Raw genomic sequence first — 21459 nt, 5'->3', positions numbered from 1 at the left:
ATGTGACAACATTAACTGAAAACACAGGGAAGCTTTTTATAAATAATATTGGGGGTAGAAAAGACTTTTCCAAACATGACAATATAGTCAAAAACTGCAAAGAATAAGATAATAGATTTGAAAAACGTAAAACTTCTACATGTCAACATAGTATAAACAAAATGGAAGTAAATTACAAATTGTAAAAAATATTCGTAACAAATGCCAATATTTAAATATTGAACATTAATATGTTAGAAAACACCTTCAAAGTGGTAAGAAAATCTCCTTGTCAAAAATTAACAAAATAGACAAAAAGCTAATAAATACATAAACGGTATACAACTTCATTAGTATTTCATTTACACTAAAAATTAAAAACAGTATCATTTACAGGCCTGTTAAATTTTTTTTTAAAAAAAGAAAATGTAAACCAATGAAATGGTACAAACTTTCTGGAAAGCAATTTGGCAAAACATGCCATAACCACTAAAAACTACATACATCATCAAACCTGTAATTTTGTTTCTGAGGCTTTAAGTAAATAATTTAAGGATATATGCAAAGATTAAGTTACATGGATGCTGATCATCTCTCTTTTATAATAGTAAAATTTAGGAAAAAATCTAAATCTCCAACAAAGTGAATTGGAGGAATATAGTAAGGCATATCCACATAGTAGAATACCATCCCAGCCTTTAAAAACAATGTGGTAGACCTACAATTATAGTTATGGAAAAATGTTCACAGAGCATTAAAATCAAAAAAACTGGTTATGAAATAGCTTGTGTACTATGATCCCATTTTGTATAAAAACATATATACTTTAACATATATTTATTATATATATAGTCATGTACCGCATAATAATGTTTCAGTCAACAACAGACCACATATAGGACAATGATCCCATAAGATTACGATACTGTATTTTTACTGTTTCTATGTTCAGATATGTTTAGATACACAAATATTTACCACTGTGTTACAGTATTGCTTACAGTATTCAGTATAGTAACATCCTGTACAGGTTTGAGCTTAGGAGCAACAGGCTATACCATATAGCCTAGGTGTGTAGTAGGCTATACCACCTAAGTTTGTGTTAGTGCACTCTACGATGTTCACACAACGATGAAATTGCCTAACAACACATTTCTTAGGACATATCCCTGTCATTAAGTGACAATTGACTGTACTTACAATAAAGTATAAAAGCATATATCAAATTTTTCTTTTTTCTTTTTTAAATAAAAGGCCATCCAGGTGCATAGATTCAAGTTGGCCTAAATATACATTCCCCAGGATATTTTTAAAAAGCTATTTCTGAATTCTGGGATTACAGGGTTATTTTTTCCTCAATTTTTATTTATATTTTCTAATCTATGTACAAGGATCATGGATTATTTGTGATTATTTATAAGTTAAAAGGAAAAAAATGTAAGAAAAATTCAAATAGCACAAGACTTCATTATTCAAGAAATCAGTATTTTCAATCAAGATAGCACAGTTACCTAGAGGAGCAGAATCGATTTTTTTCCAAGGGTTGAGGTATGTTTTTTTTTCTTTCCAATCAGAATATTCCTGACAACTGTCACTGGGCTGGTCCCACGGCAATTCTAAAAGCAAAAAAAGTCCCAGTTTTCTGAGTGTTTATATCATTATAAGAATTAAAAAAAATTAATAATACAAATCCACGAAAAGTTGCCTACAAATTAATTCAATATGTTTTTCAATCTAATAATGCCAACTCAGAAACATTAGAAGCATTTTAAAGATAGTGAACCCCCTATTTTTTTTTTTTTGAGACAGAGTTTCACTCCGTCGCTGGGGTAGAGTGCAGTGGCATCATCATAGCTCACTGCAACTTCAAACTCCTAGGCTCAAGAGATTCTCCTGCCTCAGCCTCCTGAAAAGCTAGGACTACAGGTGCATGCCATATACACCTGGCTAATTTTTCTATTTTTAGTAGCGGCAGCATCTCGCTCTTGCTCAGGCTGGTCTCGAACTCCTGACCTCAAGCAATCTTCCCGCCTGGGCCTTCCAGAGTGCTAAGGATTACAGACAGGCGTGAGCCACTGCAACTGGCCAATAAACCACTTCTTTCTGTAGTCTTTTTAAAAGTGTTCACATGAATCTTACAGGAGATAGCTATTGTGATTTTTCATTTAATAACCGTACATACCTCATTTTAAAAAACCTTTGGTGTTAAAAGTTCCAAGCTATTTATAAATAAATTATTCCTTGCAATGGACTAAATGTTTGTGTTCCCCCAAAAGTCATAGTTGAAATTCTAACCTATAATGTAATGGTATTTGGAGGTGGGGACTTTGAGAGGTGATAAGGTCATGAGGGTGGGAGCCTTCATAAATAGGATTAGTGACCTTATGAAAAGACACTATAGGCCACACTGCAGTGACTGATGCCTATAATCTCAGCACTTCAGGAGGCCAAGGTAGAAGGATCTCTTGAGGCCAGGAGTTCAAGACAAGCCTGGGCAACATATTAATAGCAAGACTTCATCTCTCTAAAAAAAAAAAAAATTAGCCAGGTATGGTGACACGTACCTATAGTCCTAGCTACTCAGGAGGCTGAGGCAGGAGGATTGCTTGAACCCAGGACATTGAGGTTACAGTGAACTATGGTAAAACCACTGCACTCCAGCCTGGGTGACAGAGCAAGACCCTGTCTCTAACAAAATAAATAATAAAGATTTTAAAATAATAATGAAAAGACACAACAGAGCTTGCTTCTGCTCTCTTTGCTCTCCACCATGAGAAGACACAGGAAGATAGCCACCTGTGAAGCAGGAAGATGGCCCTTACCAACCATGCTGTCACCCTAACCTTAAGACTTCCAGCCTCCACTGGAAGTAAATTTCTGTTGCTTATAAGCCACCCAGTCTATGATACTTCGTTATAGCAGCCCAAACTGATCAAGATTCTATTAAAATACTATTATATCAACATGGATTCTCTTTTTTTTTTTTTGAGACAGAGTCTCACTCTGTTGCCCGGGCTAGAGTGCCATGGCATCAGCCTAGCTCACAGCAACCTCAAACTCCTGGGCTCAAGCAATCCTCCTGCCTCCTGCCAAGTATCTAGGACTACAGGCACGTGTCACCACCCCTGGCTAACTTTTTTCTATTTTTAGTTGTTTGGCTAATTTCTTTCTATTTATAGTAGAGACAGGGTCTCACTCTTGCTCAGGCTGGTCTCGAACTCCTCACCTCGAGCGATCCACCCACCTCGGCCTCCCAGAGTGTTAGGATTACAGGCGTGAGCCACCGCGCCCGGCCGATTCTCTTGATTTATTTCATTTATTTTGGTATAACAAATCAAGCTTTTCATAGGACAGGTGTTTTATCATGATTAAATAGCTCTTACCTCCGGCCAACATTGCAGTAAGTACTATTCCACAGGACCAAACATCAACTGGTTCTGCATGAAATTCTTTTCTCTTCAGAAGTTCTGGAGCAACATAAGGTAAAGTACCACACATCTTGTTCAACAAACGCTCTCGATTATTATGTCGAAACACTGTTGCCAAGCCAAAGTCCGAGATTTTAAGATTATCTAAACCAAAAGAAAAAAGGATGGCACTGAATAAAAATGTTTTACAAATAGATATACTTAAAGGAATTAAGTTTTATTGGAAAAAAATCACTGGTGTTACTTAGGTTTATAAAAACTTTCTACCTTAAAATGACCAAAATAAAAAAGAAATTTGAAGAAAGAAAGAATAGGCTGGGTGAGGTGTAATCACGCCTGTAATCCTAGCACTCAGTGAGGACTGCCTGAGCTCAAGAGTTTGAGACCAGCCTGAGCAAGAGCGAGATCCCGTCTCTACTAAAAATATAAAAATTAGCCGGGCATGGTGGCTCATGCCTGTAGTCCCAGCTACTTGGGAGGCTGAGGCAGGAGGATTGCTTGAGCCCAGGAGTTGGAGGTTGCCGTGAGCTAGGCTGACACCACAGCACTCTAGCCCGGGCAACAGAGTGAGACTCTGTCTCAAAAAGAAAAAAAAACAAAGAAGACATCATCATCTATGCTAAAACTAGAAAAATGCCTCATCTTGTCTATTAACTTTGCTAGTTCAAAAAGTGGATATTTCAAAATTTAGCATCTTTTGCCAGATCACCTTCTGATAAGATTTTTACCAGTTGACACTTCTGATAATAGATGGCCTTCCCTAACTCCTAATACCAGGTTAGATCCCATTGCTCTAAAATCCTTTAATGTTCTATATTTTCATAACCTTCACAACAGTTTTCTATTGTGCATCTTCTTTACTGATTTATCTACTGCCTGCGTTGGCTAGCCCAGTACCTGTCACTCAGTTACAGTAGATTCTCACTAAGTGTATGTTAAGTTGAAAGTTCTGCCTGCAGTTTGTGTGTGTTGAAGATGGTAAGTTAGGGTGAAAGTTCATTCTTCAGGTTTCTTTGTACAGTTTCTCCTTGTTTTCTCAGCTTAGCCACATTGACAAGAAGTTCTTGCAGTTTGTGGATCTTTAGTTTGGTGTGTCTTCATATATTTTCTTCTTGCCAACTGGGTTTCTTTGCTGCCGAGAAAGTTGTGCCCAGTATATTACTGTTGTCTCCTTCTTGCACTCCACACTATCTGATGAAGGGCTTTGCTCTGCTTTCAGCCAAAGTTTGGAGTGCTCTTTTCCAGAAGAGCAGCCCCTTTTTGACTCCAGCATTTTTCTTTAATCTGGTCCAAACTATTTTGTGTGTTGAAGAACTTGTATCAGTATACGTACAGACAGAGCAGCCGCCATGACCGGACAGCTTTCTGGTTTCACTACTCAGGTCAAGAAGGTTGCTTCTGAGCACCACATGTACTCACCATCAAATTGGTATTAACTGATCAACACTTAAGTGCCCATATAAGAATAACATCTATTGGATGTTGGGCAGGGGGGAGGGGGGAGGAGGGAGGAGGGAGGAGGGGACGGGTATATGCATACACAAAGAGTGCAATGCGCACCACCCAACAAATGGACATATTTCAAACTCGGACTTGGGGGGGGGGGCAAGGGCAACATATGTAACCTAAACATCCGTACCTCCATAATATGCTGAAATAAAAAAAAAAGAAGGTTGCTTCTGAATGTGAGTCTACACACTGTGTCATACATAGAAAAATGCTGGCTAGCCGAAAAATGTCACCTAAACTAAACGTTTTGCAAGATGTGATTAAAATTATCAACCACATTAAAGTACATGCCGTTAGCTGGGCACGGTGGCTCACACCTGTAATCCTAGCCCTTTGGGAGGCCGAGATGAGAGGATTGCTTGAGGTCAAGAGTTCCACATCAGCCTGAGCAAGAACGAGACCTCTGTCTCTACATGTATTTTAAAAAATAAATAAATAAAGTACATGTCCTAAACTCACGTCTGTTCATGTAGCTCTGCGAGGAGATGGATGCAGAGCACACGTCTTCTCTTATACACAGAAGTGAGATGGCTTTCTAAAGGTAAATCACTGGCCAGAGTTTTTGAGTTATGAGAGCTGTTCCAGAGATTTCTTTTAGAAAAACAGTCACCGCTGGCAGCACATTTCAGTGACATAGAATGGGTCACAAAACTTGCTTACTTGTGTGACATATTGAAGCTGCTCAACGAACTCACTCTGTCACTTCAGGGGAGAATGACAACTATGTTCAAGTAGGCAAATAAAGTGGCTGCATTCAAAACCAAACTGGAATTATGGGGGCGACAAATGAACACTGGGATTTTTGACATGTTTCAAATATTAGCAGAGATTTTGAAAGAGACTAAACCAGGGCCTTTTTTCTCCTAGCTGGTGCCATGATCACCTATCTCAACTTTCAAAAAAGTGTGAGCATCTCTTCCTAACCCACAAAAGATCCCTAAGCTGGGAAGGAACAGATCCAAGACCCATGTGTGAACAAGCCAGGTGAATCGACTTTGTCTGTGCTAGAAGAAAATCAACTGCTTGAGATTGCAAATGATGGTGTCCTTAAAACTGTTTGAAACAACTTCAAATCTCCATACATTCTGGATTAAAGTCAAGGTGGAATATCCTGAGATTGCCACAAAAGCACTGAAAAGCCTGCTTCCATTTCCAACATCCTGTCTTTGTGAAGCAGGGTTTTCTGCAGTGACAGCAGCCAAAAAGAGATTACAGAGTGGACTGGACATAAGCAACACGCTTCAGGTATCACTGTCTCCCATCACCCCCAGATAGGACCATCTAGTTGTAGGAAAACAAGCTCAGGGCTCCCACTGATTCTGCATTATGGTGAGTTGTATAATTATTTCATTGTATATTACAATGTAATAACAATAGAAATAAAGTGTACAATAAATGTAATTTGCTTGAATCACCCTGAACCCCCCTACCTGGGAAAAATTGCCTTCCATGAAACTGGTCCCTGATGCCAAAAATGTTGGGGACTGCTGCTTTCAAATATATATGTATATGTGTGTATTCTTTTTCCTCACAACCCAAGTAGATTCTCTTATTATCCCCATTTTATAGATAAAGAAAATGAAGCAGAGAGAAGTTAAGAAACTTAACAAAGGCCACACATCTTTATGTGGTGGCCTAGACCAAACCTAAGTTCAAATGACTCCAAAGCCAACACTATGCTATATTGCCCCTCATATTTAGAGACATGTACTCCTTTCTCCAGAGGGTTTGTGTAGCTTGAAATCTGCATTTAATCAAAAAAAAGGACTTGCTTTGTGGATGAGGAAGAGGAGGAATTGGGTGTAACGCCAAAGCTATCAGCATTCACAAAGTAATGGAAACAGCATGAAAAGGAGAAGCAAAAGGAATCCTCACAGTTTGCACTGCACTCTCATTTCTCAGGATTCATCAACAGAGCATCTTAGGGCTCCTTTTTTTCTCATATCCCAAATTTTCTGAATATTTAAAATTTTGCTGTGTGCCTTATGAAAAACTTGCAGAAGGCTAAATAACTAAACTTCAGGGCTGCACAAAATCTTTAAAGTACTTTGGTCTAACTAGCCAACCAATGTTTAAATATCCTTTACAATATCCCTGATAATTATATAATCCAATGTTTGGCACTAAGTTTATAAACATGTTAAATTCCAAAGCACTCTATTCCATTTTTGGACAGATACATTAATGAGGGTTATCCTTGAATGAATACAAATTGATTTGATATAGTTTTCACCCACACATTATGAAGAACCATATTTAACAATTAGCAAGTTTCCCCTGAGTTCCTTCAATTAGTCCTTATTTTGCATAGTTTATAGCCTTTTCATCATTCTGGTCATTCTATAAAAGTACTTCAGTGGTCTACATGCCTTTTACAGTGTGGATCAAGAAAACCCAGTATTTCTGGTGTAGCCTCATGAGAGTAGTGCTGGACTGCTACCTTCCTCATTCTGGATAGTAGCACCTTAGTTTTCTACAACCACATCACAACACAAGTGACTAACATTAAGTTTGCTACTTACTAAATGTCCTTTTTAACCCATTTTGCTGCCAAGAACATGCCATTCGACTTCACTTGGTTAGTTTTTTCAATACAAATACTGGAGTTTAGATTTTTTCCCTACTAGAAACAAGTGTTAGATTTGACCCACCTCTTTGGTCTGCTAAATTTATTTATTTAACAAATGTTTTTGAAGCCTACTATTTGTCAGGCACTATTCTAACACTAAGAATAGAGCATTAAACAAAACAGATAAAAACTACTGCGTCATACAGCTGACATCTTTCATGTTTTTTGATCGTGACTCTATAAGCTAAAGCTTTCACTATCCATCCCTCTCGGTTTAATGAAATTCATAACATATAGCTAAACTTCTTACATCTTTATCTAAGTCATAAATAAAAAAGGGTGAACAGGACAAGACTAAAGTCTGGGGTATTCTGATAGAAACTTCTCTTTATTGATCCATAAAAGAATTGTTTACATTTATTCTTAAAATTACTCATCTAGTGAGCTAGCCTTGCATCTAACTCAGACTTCTCTAACTTATCCACAACTGTATCATAAAACACTTGTGAAGTTCAGGTATACTAAGTCTCCCAAATTTCCTTGACTTTTCAGATTTGTCTTGAAATTTCAGTAATGCAAAAGACTTGATCCTGTCTTATATAGCTATATTAAAATAATTTAGATAGCAGTGACAAAATGCTAAACTTACCCCTTTCATCCAACAGGAGATTTTCTGGTTTAATATCCCTGTGAGTTATTCCAATACCATGCAGATAAACCTAAGGGAGAGGCAGAGGAAACACATCAGAATTTGGGAATTTATTTCATTTGTACTAATTTTAAGTAATAAGAAAAGATACAATTCTACCTACCACCCCTGCCATGAGTTGATGGAAGAACCTCTGAGCATCTTGTTCAGGCATGCCTATGTCTGGCTCTATAAAATTAATCATAAAAGTATATTGGATAATCAGTCATCAACCACATAGCTGCTTAATTTAAACATTATGACTGTACTTTAGCAAACAGAATCAAATGCCAACAAAAGAGTCAGTAGTCCACTGACACATACAAGACTTAACTCACATATTCACATCTATTAAATGGCAAAAATGAACTAACATCACAGGAAAATTATAGAGAAATAACAAACTATCACCCAAATTAAGAATGTAATCCAAGCCTTGAACGCCCCTGTTTACTCTTCTACTAACTCTGATTTATTTGCTATCCTTCAAATTCTCCCCTATTTTTTCTAAATGTTTTGCCAATATTTTTCCTATTCCTGAAATATAATTGTCAAAGAATAATTCTGGAGAAATCTAAGCCAATTTCACTAAATACTTAACAGATTTAAACTTCATACACTCCACTGAAAAGGACAGTGAAAAAAAAAATTGACAAAACTTCACATACTTTCACACTACAAAGTCATGAATGCCTGTGAAGTTCCTTCAGGAAACAGTCTTATTAAGAAATGTTCTTTTGTAAGTTATCTTTGTATATCTTGATCTCTCTCATTAACTCCTGATTTATTTTACCCCTAATTTTCTCCTGATATTCACGTCAGAAAATGTAGCACCTGTAATCAGTTTTTAACTGTTAATACAATAATTTTAAATAATAAATTTAGTCCCTGGGGTCTAGTGGTTAAACAGAATAATTATAAATTTAGATCCACAGAATATTTTTATGTACTTCTCAGTGTTCTGTAATATCAATCCTTTGAATCTATATAGAACATTTAAGTAGCAAATACAGAATTTACTTAATATATACAAAGCAATCCTAGAAAATTCTCAATTATTTCATTTAAACAAATAAGGAAATAAAACATGCTACTATTTTGGATCTATAAATGTATACAATGATTTCATATAACTAGAATGTCTATAGAGAAAAAAATTGAGTATGTACACATTACATGAAACTACAGTTTATCATTCTTAAACTCAATAAAACAGCAATTCCAATCAAAATCACATATATAATTTGGGAAAAAAGTTTTCTTTCAGTGACTCTATATGCTTTCATTTGTTAATACAAATTGCAAAAGAAAAAAGGAAAAAAAAAAGACAATTTAATATAATTTCACTATCGCACAAGCAATTCTGAAAGGACAATGACCAAACAGCATATAAAAGATTAAAAACACAAGTTTAAAAACTTGTTTGAAAGAATAATTATCTTGAATCTTTTCCATACCTATTCTGTCAAAAAGTTCTCCCCCACTACAGTACTCCAGAAATAGATACTGGATAGTGCCTTCTCTCCTGTGACCATAGAATTTCACTACATTCTCATGATTTAGCATTTTATTGATACAGATCTCTTTTTTAATATTTTCTGGACAGTCTACAGCACGCTTCATATCTACAATCTTCACCGCAACTGCTTCTTCAGTTATTCTGTTCACAGCAAGTTGAACTCTACAAAGGAAAAGGAAAAGGGTTATGACATTACAGACATTTGAATTCCATTTCTTTTAAAATTTCAAAAGATTAAATATGACTCATCCAAAACTATTTTACATTTATTACTTTCTCCACCAAGGAGAAACCAAGGAAATGGTTTCTGCCATGTTCTCAACAGATACTACTCCTTTCTGAAAGGTGAAATACAATAGCTAACACTCCAAAGAAGTCATTATGCTGTATACACAAAAGTCATTTTGTAAAGGCTTGATAAACTAAATTGTGATGATAGCAATTCTAGGCCACATCACAAATATACATGTTCTAATCATATAATTTTAACAGTATTACCTAACATTCATCCCTTTCTATATATGCCTGTGGTAACTAACTGTCTAAGCCCCTATCGATACTAATGTTGCCATCTTACCGATGAGGAAACAGGCACACAATGACATTAGGAAGCTTGCCTAAGATCACAAAACAATGGCCAGCAGGTGATACAGTGAAGATTTGAAACCAGGCAGGCAGTGTCCAGAGTCTATTACCACTACACTTAAACCCCCTGAGAAGAAATGTGTGAGAAGGGAAACAATGACTTCACTATCTCTTCCAGCTCTTTACAAAGAAAATGTTAAAAAAAGAAAAAAAAAAAAAAGAAGAAGAAGAAAAAATCGCATAACTTCAGTAGCCAAGAGTCTTGGATTTTTCAAACGCAGAAATCTATCCTCTAAGGCATCACTCTACTAGCATTATCAACTCCAAAACAACGAATACGTACTCAGACAGCAGACAGAAAACTAAAGCAAGCGTGAAGAGACTCAAACTCACTCTCCGTAGGCACCTTCTCCCAGGGTTTGCACCAAGTCCCAGTCTTCCACAAAGGGCACTGCCATGGCTCCACCGACACCGCGGCTACAAACGGCAGGAATCCAGAAAAGATGGAGGATGAGTGCAAGATCACCTGTAAAGCCAGTGAGCCCTGCCACTTGCCATGACCCCCACTATAAGTAACAGCTCCTGGCTTCCCCTTACATCTCATCCATATTTATACAAGTCTTTCAAGCACAAAAAAAGTATTCAAAACTTGGGCATTTTCTCGTGTAAATCACAATCCCCATTGCCACGCACACCGAAGGCTGAAACTCTGCCCTCCTAAAGCCTCAGAGGAAATTAATAGGGTGGTGCAGTTGGGGGACAAATGGTTTCTGGGGTACGGGTGGGAGAGTGAGGGTCTGGGAAGGAGGGTAGGGGGCATAGGCACGGAAGAACACGCCTGCTGCAGCGCCTCCTCCCCACTTGCTCAGTTCCAATTCCACCCAACCCTCGCCGGGCCCAAAGGCCGGGAGGAGCCCGGGGCGGGGCCAAACTGCCCCATCAGCGGAAGGAAGGGCTGGGGGGGACCGAGGACGGCGCCCAAACTTCTGGGGTTCCCAGACAGCAGAGGAGTGGTGTCGCCGGTCCTGCCTTTACAACAAGAACCTCCTGGTACCACATACCTCCACCCTCCGAAAACCGCCCCTCCGCGGGAGTCTCTCCGCTCTCCTTCGCTCGTCACCGCTAACTTCCTCTCACCGGGCCCTTCTTCACTAATCCAGACCCCGAACTCCTTCTCCAGAATCCTTTCCCACCCTACAAGCCGCACTTCCTCACCGGGCTGTCCTTTGCCCGCCACCACAGGAATCCAAATGCAGCGTTTTTCCCGCCAAAACCTCCTGGCGTCACGCTGTCGCAAACGCGCGCGCCCTTGCCGTAAAGCAGGACCGCGCGCGTCCCCGGGTCTTGCCGCTCTGAAGATTGGCGAGTCCAGAACACCGGGGCTGAGAGGTTGCTGCTCTCGCTCAGGGCTCCTTTGCAGTACCGGGGAGACCGGCTGAAGAGATTTAAGGACTGCCGACCGCATGGGTTCGAATTGACGTCTGGGCCCAAATGGGAAATGGGATCCGGTGTGGGAAGCTCAGGTGGGTCGTGCTCGGGCGCTCCTGCGCGTAGCCGAAGGCTCCATCCCGAGTTAGCGCACGACCGACCGTCCGCTTTGCTCCTGGACGCTGCGGTGCTGCAAGGCTGCTCGCATCCCTACGGAAACCCACTAGCCCGTGACCTCGGAGCACCTGGCGCTGCTGCCGGACAGGATTGTGAGGATGACAGTCAATAACGTGCCGCAGAGCGCTTTGTAAACTTTATGGAGTGCTGTACCCATACTGCGAGGGCCCAGAAATTAGCAACAGTTGTTGAGAAACGATCCTGTGACGAATGGGAGGAACTTTGAAGTGGGAGGGAGGCATCAAAAATGGCTACACATTAAGTGTGAGGGGAGGGGTGCAGAGGAAGAAAGCAATTTTTTTGGCGCTTGAGGTAGTGTCAGGATAACCAAAGTTGCCTTGTCTGTGAACAGGCTCCGAAACAATGCTTTAGTTCAGTCTAACCGTTTTGAAGGAAGACCTCTGCCTCGCTTAGTTACGCTTCTTAATGTGTAAGAAACAGGCAGGTAGAAGCCAGAATAAATTTCATAATGCAAATAAAAAGGTAGAGAAACTCATTTGAATGAGAAAGTAAATTCTGAGGAAAGGGACGTGAGAACAAAAGTTAGGAAAAACTAAAATCAGTATTCTTACAGTAAACTAGACTGGGAACTCGACGCAGAGGCAAGATCATCTCCATTCAATTCTCCAGTCCTTAAAACTGGGCCACATATATTCAGCGTAACTAGGTATTGTAATACTGGTAACAGTAAAATATCCAAAAACACACATATCTGTTTTAAAGAAGCAAAGTCAGGCAGGGACAAAAATCAAGAGCAAAACTCTTCAAATCCTTATGTGTGAAGTTTTGAACCGTGACATCACAATTTAGGCTTCATGTAGTAAAAAGCAAGTTTTTATCATTTTGTCATTTATCCCATTTTCTCTTGTTTCTTCACTGCTGAAAACAAGACTGAAGAAAACAGGAGGACCTGCACAGTTCCTACGTGTCTTAATTAATACATCCTTTTAGCTTGAAAAAATAAGGTGTACAGATTCAGGCAGCATACCAGTTAAAGACAATATATGAGAATAGCCTCTTCCTTTCTGTAACATTACTAAAGTAGTAAAAAATACAATCTTTTTATTTGTGGTTTTTTGTTCTGTTTTTTGGTTTCTGTCAAACTCAGAAGTTCTTACTAAACATACCAATTTTTAAAAGACAATAACCCATTAGAATGGAGTATGAGCCTCAGAATTTTGGAAAGTGGAAAGCCTTTAGGTGAAGGGTAATTAACAAATGAAATAAAGATGAATCCCAGAACTAACAATGGGAAAGTAAAAAAGCAACTTGATCTACATCACAGAAATCCCTAAAGTCTCAAGTTGAACTGGTGACACCAAGTAACTGAAGGTGGAGGTAAAAGTGGGCTAAAAACAGGGCAGACTGAAAGGCTGTGTAAGAAACAAACAGACCCCTGCATTCCCTCCCTCCTCCATATAACCAAGGAACTGCCCCTCCCCAAAGCTGGTACAAGACTTGAGAGGGTTGATGCATGGTATCTAACTGGAGAGCATTAGGCACAGTTAAAGCTTGAGTACTTTACTGAAAACAGAGGCATTAAGTTTAAGTTTATGCCCTGAAGGTTGAGCCTGTAAAACTTCTTTCCCTACTTTACTCTCAGAAAACTTGACAGTCTGGCTTATATCCCTCAGTAAGAGAATATACAAGCCTTCTTGAGGGAATCTTATCTATGTAAGAGAAAAAAAACCTAAAGATACCAATATGAGAAATTTCACAATGTAATAGCCCAGCCAGATCACAGTAGACTGAAATCCACATCAATAAGCCCCATTTACCCCCCAAAACAGACCTTTCAATCAGCTTTTTGGGGGTCCCACTCTTGAAGAAGAGCAAAGGAGCAGACAACCAAGAATTTAAGTCTTTAATTTAAAAAATGTCCAAAGGAATATTCAAACAACCAAAAAAAAAAAAAAAAAAACAAAAGAGCAAATAATCCCAGTAGAAATATGAAAAGGATCTAAATAGACATTTCTCAAAAAAAAAAAAAAAAACCCCTCTTGGACATGTAAATATGATACTAGAAAAAAGAAAACTATTTTAAATAGATTACAAAAAAAAAGTTGAAGAAATCTCTAAGAAGGAAGATGATAAAAAATAGAAGAGTAAATGTAAGAATATTAGGAGATTAATTCAGGAAGTCCAACGTCCAAATAACTATTTTTCAGAAAGAGAAAGAGGGTTGGGGGAATCTACATATAATGTAAGAATATTTCCCAGAATGGAAGAAACTGATTTTCCATACATAAAAATCTAAAGTACTCAGCACAATGGATGACCTACTCAAGACACATTATTGGGAAAATTTCAAAACATTATAGACAATGAGATGATCCCAAGAGGTCTGGGGTGAGGGTGATAGGGATTGGATACATACAAAAAAAAAAAAAATTAGAAGATAGAAAACAATGGGGCAATGCTTTCATAATAATCCTAAAGAAAAATTATTCCTAATCTGGAATTCTACACCCAGCCAACCTATCAATCAAGTGTGACAAGAGACACGCAAGGTTCTCCAGAAATTTATCTCCCACACATACTTTCTCAGGAAGGCACTTAGAGGTGATAAATCAAGAAAGAAGTCAGGGGATTAACACACACATAAAATATGACAGTGAAAGTGTACACCAACGCAAGACGTGTGCAGCAAACCTACAGAGTAAACCAATCCAAATGGGAACATAACACCAGATAGCCCTAAGAATGAATACCTCATGTTTCTGAACATAGAAAAAGGAAGCTGGCACAAATGAAGGAGAACTGAGGGAGAAATTAGTGACAAGTACAAAAAAAAACAAATGAAAAACTCCCTAAAAAAAGTTATGCAGAAAAGAAAAGTAGTAACATTATACTACATTGCCTAGTTGTGAACAGCCACAAGGTAAAAACTAAATACTGATCTAGCCTAAATTATAATAGAACTAAATATTACTAAATAGAATAAATAGAATTATTAGAATAGAACTATAATATATAGAAATAATAACTATAATTAGAACCATAATAGAAGAATGTGTGTGTCCTTGGGAATAAAAGGATTTTGAAAAAGAGCTAAATCTTCAGTTTCCACAACAGAAAGTCAACATATGATGCCTAAAATTGAAAAACCAAAATGTAGCAAAATAAAATTATTTAATGATATAAAGGTAAGTAATGTGAGAATCAGAGTTGAAAGTGGTTGCCTCTGGGGAGTGGAAGACATAGTGTTGCTGCTTTTTACAATTGAGTTTTTTTACACTAAGTGCACAATAACAGTGAAAATGAAAAGTACATTTTTTAAAAAGAAAGCTTCACGTAGCCTAGAAAGTAACAAAATTAAAATCCTAAGAGCACCACTTATAGTGACAAGTTAAAGGGTTATATCCCATTAATACTATAGATGAAGATCATTAATGATCTCTAACTGGTATTAATCATATTGTTAAATAAAATTCAGAATAACCTCTTCCACTAGGGAGGAATTCAGTATCTAAATCAAGTAATTTATTTACATATTGTAAATCAAATCTTGTATCAAATCTAAATCTCACCCACAGTTGAAGAACATGGTATATATATATTGGTTTGGAAGGCTAAGTTCCCTGGGTATACAAGTATACCCGAGCCTATCCTTTATGAGCACCATTTTGACTTAATCTAAGTCATGTAATTCCTCCTATTTTCGTAAACAGGTGACACCAAACAATTGCCTTTTGTTAATGACTTAGGGTTTATATACGTCAGAGATAGGTCATATGTAGTAAAATACATGCAATGTCCTACTATGCTGAACATAAGGCTCTTTGTCCTGACATGAAATATCCATGGGGGGCCGGATGGGCTGGCTCACGCCTATAATCCTAGCACTTTGGAAGGCCAAGGCGGGATGATCACTTGAGGCCAGGAGTTCAAGACCAGCCTGAACAAGAGCGAGACTCTGTCTCTATATAAAATGGGAAAATTAGCTGGGCATGGTGGCACACATCCGTAGTCCCAGCTATTTGGGAGGCTGAGGCAGGAGGATCGCTCCAGCCCAGGAGCTTGAGGTTGCAGTGAGCTATGATGATGCCACTGTACTCTAGCCTGGGAGACAAGGTGAGAGACTCTGTCTCAAAAACAAACAAACAAAAAACAAAAAAACATGGGAACCACTGTACTTTTGAGTTAAATATTTTTAACAAGTTTCTCTTTTCTTGCAGTCAGTTGGCACTGCTCTCTAGGTATCTGCTACTAGCAAGGCTTCCCCTTTCTAATCTGTTGATTATTTGGCAAGGGCTTCAAAACCCGGTAATAGCAACAAATAGGCTAAGACTAAGGGAGAAAGAAGTTCACCTTTGAATAACCACAAGAGTTTTAGTGCACAGTCTAAAGGAAATGAGCAAAGAGCCATTTACTGTGTCATGGACAAGAGTACTAAAAAGCTAAATTTCAAATAAATATTTATGATTATATTTAAGCTGATTCAAAAGCATCTACTGATCATCAAGCTCCATATGTAATGTTAGAAAAGTTTCTTCCACTCCATTAATAAAACAATTTCACTCTTTAAGTCTTCAAAACTGCTGATTTAGTCACATTTGATTTATTCCTATTCAAAATTAAAACAAAACAAAACAAAACAAAACAAAAAAGCCTGGCTAGTCCCAAAGAGTACTGGTGAGATAAAGTCTGGCTAGTCACCATCTGTCCCTTATAAAGTCAAAGAGCCTCTAAGGACAAGAGACATTGAGAATGCAGACATAATAGTAACAAAGCTGCCTTTCCTGCCAAGAAATGGCATTCCTCTAGTCCCACAAACATTTATTTATTCAATAAAAATTTATTGAGTCACACTGTGTACAAGGAATTTTACTAAGTGCTGCAATGAAGAAAGAATGACAAAATGGTTTGTATATCAAGGATTTGAACAAGTCCTTAATAATTCTCCTGATTTGAGAAAGATGTTCCTACCTTAGCTCATTTAAGGAGCTAAGAGCATGGATGAGGTCTGCTATCTGTCCTTCTATCAGCCCAGCATAAACTTTTGTCTTCCTCAAATCAGTTTTAAGTCAAAACAAATAAGGCACATTTTAAAAAAATTCCCCCCTTTAATTGACCAAAGTAAAGCCATGACATTTCATTTGGTAACCTGCTCAGAATTATAAAAATCGTTTCATTTGGCCCAACCCATAGTGCCCAGGACAAAACTCCCAGACAATTCTAATCCCATCCGGCTCTGTTTCTTATAAACTTCGCATTTAAAAAAAAAAAAAAAGTCTTCAACGTCCTAAAATATGATGCGCTCAGTGTGAAGCATATCAGAGCTGGATGTGATATTTATGTCCTTGACAAGCCTCGATTATCCAGGTCCTTTACCTGCAACATAAAGATGTCAGTTTAATATATACAATCAGATCAACTTTAGAGAGCTTTTCTACTGAAATGGATTCACCCAGAGCAAGAGGGATTATGTTGGGCTCTGCTGCCTGGTTTGGGGCTGTGAATAAACAAACACTGGTTAGAGACTAGCCACTCTCTATGTAGCTTTGTCGAATCCTTCATACCTCTGTGAAGAACAATGTAAATGATCTCAATCTTTTCTTATGTAAGAGATACAACACACTCCCATGTGACTCTATGTGACTTTATATACCATAAATTCTTCAGTGGAAGAGAAGAAAATGTAGCTCAAAAAACATAAACATGAACTTTTTTCCTCTTTTTCCCCCCCAAGCCTAATAATCACTGAAACATGTTGAGTCAAGTCCCAACTGGAAAAATATCACTGCAACAACTGCCAAAATGACAGAAGACTGGGATGTCTACTCTCAAAGAACAATCTAAAATAAAAAGTAAAATTTTGAGTGAGTTGCAAGCTACTTTTCAGACACAGGTGTCATTAGAAATTTCCCTATTTGAGAAATATGTGGCCCATTTTTTTAAGCACTGGAACCAATTTGCAAACATGAAAGTTGCTTTCTGAGATAGTATAGCATCTGCTCACCTTGTATATCCTAACCAGCCAATGTTCTGTGGTATATGCTTCCTCAAGGACATCAAGCTCAAAGTCTTTATTCCCAATCTCAGCATTTCGGACACGGTCAAAGCCTGGTGGACGCTCTAGAAAGGGACAAAAAAGAACACACTTCCTTCTACAATGCTGATTTCCTAAAGAGACAGTAAATGGATTTGGTACATCATCTTCTAATTGAATGGTTATTCCTTAGCCTACAGTTAGTTAGGGGTCTGCAGAAAAGGGCATCAGGTAGCAAGGGCAAATCAAGTGTAACCCTAACTCAAGTCCTGTCCAAGATGATGCTTGGTAGTCAGTGGAGGTTATTATCTCTGCTAAGAGATAGGAAGCTGACTTCCAAGGCCCTCTATTACTGAGCATTGTCATCCAGAGGCCCCCTATAACACACTAGTAACCCTTACATGAATCAAAGAAGAACCTATCAGAAGCGAAAGGCCTGCATTTCACTTCAGAAATTCTCCCTAGTGCAAAACCAAGAAATTGACGTCAGAAGGAAAGATTTAACCTGATCAAATAACTCTCAATGTATTCATCTAAAGAAATGAAAAGCCCTTTGTCTCACTCTATCCCCCTTCCTTTTTTCACTATAATACCCTTTGCTGAGATACAATAAAAAGCAATGGTTTAAATAATCTGGAGCCAGACTGCCTGAGTCTGAATCCTGACTCTGCTACTAGTCATGTAACGTTGGGCAGTTGAGTAACCTCTTTGCACCTCAATTTTCTCACATATAAAATGACAATAATATTAGTATCTACCTTGTGGGGTTTTGTGAGGATTAAATGAGTTACTAGATATAAAGCACTTACAGCAGCACCTGGCATACAGAAAAACACTGTGTATTAGCTATTACTATTATAATACTATTGTTATTAATATTAACATTATTATGAATCACTCACTGGCTTCTGTGTAGACCTGTCCAAAGCGGTAGTAACACATCTTATACATGAGGCAGTTGAGCAACACTGGAGAACCCTCACGGTCTACACGGAATTCCCCAGTTGGAGTATAATAGTCATTTTCCTTGATATGTTTGCCTGTGTCTGTGCTCCCTCCAATCCGGACCATCCAAAGAAACTTGTTGATATCTAGGGGGAAAAAAAGAAAGAACTGCTGCAGCACAAAGGTTGCTAGAGCTAAATTAGGCCTTTTTTTTTTTTTTTTTGTCCAGACACAGGGTCTTGTGCTGTTGCCCAGGCTGGAGTGCAGTAGCATGGATCATGACTCATTGTAACCTCATAGCACTGTAACCTTGAACTCCTGAGCTCAAGCAATGCTCCTTCCTCAGCTTCCCGAATAGCTAGGACTACAGGCATGCACCACCATACCTGGCCAATTTTTTAAAAAATATTTTGTAGAGATGAAGTCTTGCTATGTTGCCTACATTGGTCTTGAACTCCTGGCCTCAAGCAGTCCTCCTGCCTTGGCCTCCCAAAGTGCAGGGATTACAGGAGTAAGCCACCACACCCAGCCAGGTAAGTAGTTCTAAGAAAATTCCCCAACATATTTTTCTAATGGAGAATGGTACCATTTAATTTGTAAAAACAGGAAAAACAATGTGTGGGCAAAACATTTTTCCTCAAAATATACAACTTTTCTTAGAAATTATTAGGCTGCAGAAATCCCGTGCTATTAGTCCACACTGAAGCCACAACTAAAATTGGTCCTATGTATTAGCTGGAGCTAATCTATCAAATATAGTAGCCACTGAGCACTTGAAATGTGCTTAGTCCAAAAGAAGATATGCTCTAAGTATAAAATACACACTAGACTTCTAAGACTTAGTCGAAAAAAACCCGAAACCACAATGGGGATAAAATACATTGGCTACATGTTTAATTAAATAGCAATGTTTTGATATGAATATATTCAGTTAAATAAAATTATTAAAATTAATTTCACCTGTTTCTTTATATTATTTTGATGTGGCTAATAGAAAGGCTAAAATGACACACGGCTCCCATTTTATTTCTATTGGACAGTGGAAAGCACTAACTAAATTACCAAAAAAGTAGAGAAGATACAAGTGTGATCCCTCTTGACTTATAACTGCAAAGTTACAGACCTCCAAAGCATACATATAAGAAATCAACATTTCTATGTCAAACACACTCCAAGGCCCCATAAATACTGACACTACCATTGACTCAGGATATCTGTTAGATTTTGTCATTCTCTGTATTGCTTGCACGGGTTTTAGGGAAATCAGTTGCTAGGTGTTTCACTGGATGGTTAGTCTAAAAAGTATTACTGATCCCTAAGAAAGTAAGATTCCTACTGCAGTACTACAAAGGGTTCCAAGGGATATCACAGTGGTTAAGAACTGACTCTGGATCCAAACTGCTGGAGTTTGAGTTCCAGCACTGCCAAATCTAGCTGGGTGACCTTAAGAAAGTTACTTAACCTCTCTGTGCTTCAGTTTCCTCATCTGTCAATTAGAAAAATAACAGTATCTACAACAATAGGGCTGTTATGGTATTATGAATAAGAGCATGTAAAGCATGTTAATATATTTTTTGTCACACTGTAAACATCTGAATAATATTACTATCTTCCTGCAGTGTCTGCATTCTTACCTTCATCTTACAAATGGAAAAAATGAGGCACAGAGAAGTGCCTAGATCAGACAGCCAGAAAAAGAAGCAAAAACAAAACCCTAGAACATCAACTCAGCCATTATAGAGCACTGCTATTATAGCTTTCTGGCAAGTATGGCTGAAGGAAAAACTTGGTAAGCGTTATGAATGGAAGAGTGAAAATAACAGGAATTGCATGAAGGACAATCCTCTGCTCAAAATATTAATATATGGTTGTCTACAGAAAAAGAAGTTAAAGAAGGGTGGTATTGTATCAAACTCTCCTATGAGAGAATCTGGACTACGAGCAGATCTAAATAGTTTCTTTTAAACCTGCATAAGCATGGAAAAGAAAATAAGTAACATAAAATAAACATGACTTACAAAAGGGAAAAACCTTGTCCATGACACTAACATTCAAAAGAAGTTTAAATAAGAACATTTAAGAATCATAATTAGATGTGACCACGAAATAATAAAACTTTTAAAAAACATAATAGAACTTTTATACCCAAATGCCTGTTAAACACTTTTAAAAATGTCATTTTTATGGCCTGGTGGCCCAAGCCTATAATCCTGGCACGTTGGAAGCCAAGGTGAGAGGATCACTTGAGGCCAGGAGTTCAAGACCAGCCTGAGCCAGAGTGAGACCCCCGTCTCTACAAAAAACAGAAAAATTAGCCAGGCATGGTGGCGCGTGCGCCTATAGTCCCAGCTACTTCGGAGGCTGAGGCAGGAGGATTGTTCGAGCCTGGGAGTTTGAGGTTGCAGTGAGCTATGAAGACGCCACTGCACTCCAGCCCTGGTGACAGAGTAAGACCCTATCTCAAAGAAAAAAAAAATTAGAATTGCCTTCAGAGACCAAGACATGTGTTTTTTGTTATTTTTTTAAATACTCAGGAAGAAGAATAATGACTGAAGATAAGCTGGGAGGACTGAGGGGCAGAGCAGTGGAGGCAATACCAAATACCAGTGAAGTTTGTGTTTTGGAACATATTTGTATGTG

The 21459-nt window shown here is 38.2% G+C and overlaps 2 protein-coding genes across 2 annotated transcripts in view; both read right to left on the bottom strand.

The window, feature by feature from the left end:
- CHEK1 (checkpoint kinase 1) overlaps window positions 1-10776 on the bottom strand; it is a 28377-nt gene extending 17601 nt beyond the window's left edge. The window contains exons 1-6 of the mRNA XM_012658146.1: window positions 10671-10776; window positions 9631-9854; window positions 8298-8362; window positions 8135-8204; window positions 3363-3551; window positions 1491-1595 (exon numbers count right to left, since the gene is read on the bottom strand). Coding sequence (XP_012513600.1) covers window positions 1491-1595; window positions 3363-3551; window positions 8135-8204; window positions 8298-8362; window positions 9631-9854; window positions 10671-10735 — 718 coding nt within the window. The 5' untranslated portion in view covers window positions 10736-10776. The remainder of the gene's footprint in view (window positions 1-1490; window positions 1596-3362; window positions 3552-8134; window positions 8205-8297; window positions 8363-9630; window positions 9855-10670) is intronic.
- A 6152-nt stretch (window positions 10777-16928) lies between these two features.
- Window positions 16929-21459, bottom strand: part of STT3A (STT3A, subunit of the oligosaccharyltransferase complex (catalytic)) — a 48728-nt gene continuing 44197 nt past the window's right edge. The window contains exons 12-14 of the mRNA XM_012658144.1: window positions 18777-18965; window positions 17845-17960; window positions 16929-17216 (exon numbers count right to left, since the gene is read on the bottom strand). Coding sequence (XP_012513598.1) covers window positions 17178-17216; window positions 17845-17960; window positions 18777-18965 — 344 coding nt within the window. The 3' untranslated portion in view covers window positions 16929-17177. The remainder of the gene's footprint in view (window positions 17217-17844; window positions 17961-18776; window positions 18966-21459) is intronic.

Source organism: Propithecus coquereli, unplaced genomic scaffold, assembly GCF_000956105.1.
Source record: "Propithecus coquereli isolate 6110/MARCELLA unplaced genomic scaffold, Pcoq_1.0 Scaffold575, whole genome shotgun sequence".
Taxonomy (NCBI): Eukaryota; Metazoa; Chordata; class Mammalia; order Primates; family Indriidae; genus Propithecus; species Propithecus coquereli.
The sequence above is the reverse complement of the archived record's forward strand: the minus strand, read 5'-3'. Positions and strand labels throughout refer to the sequence as shown.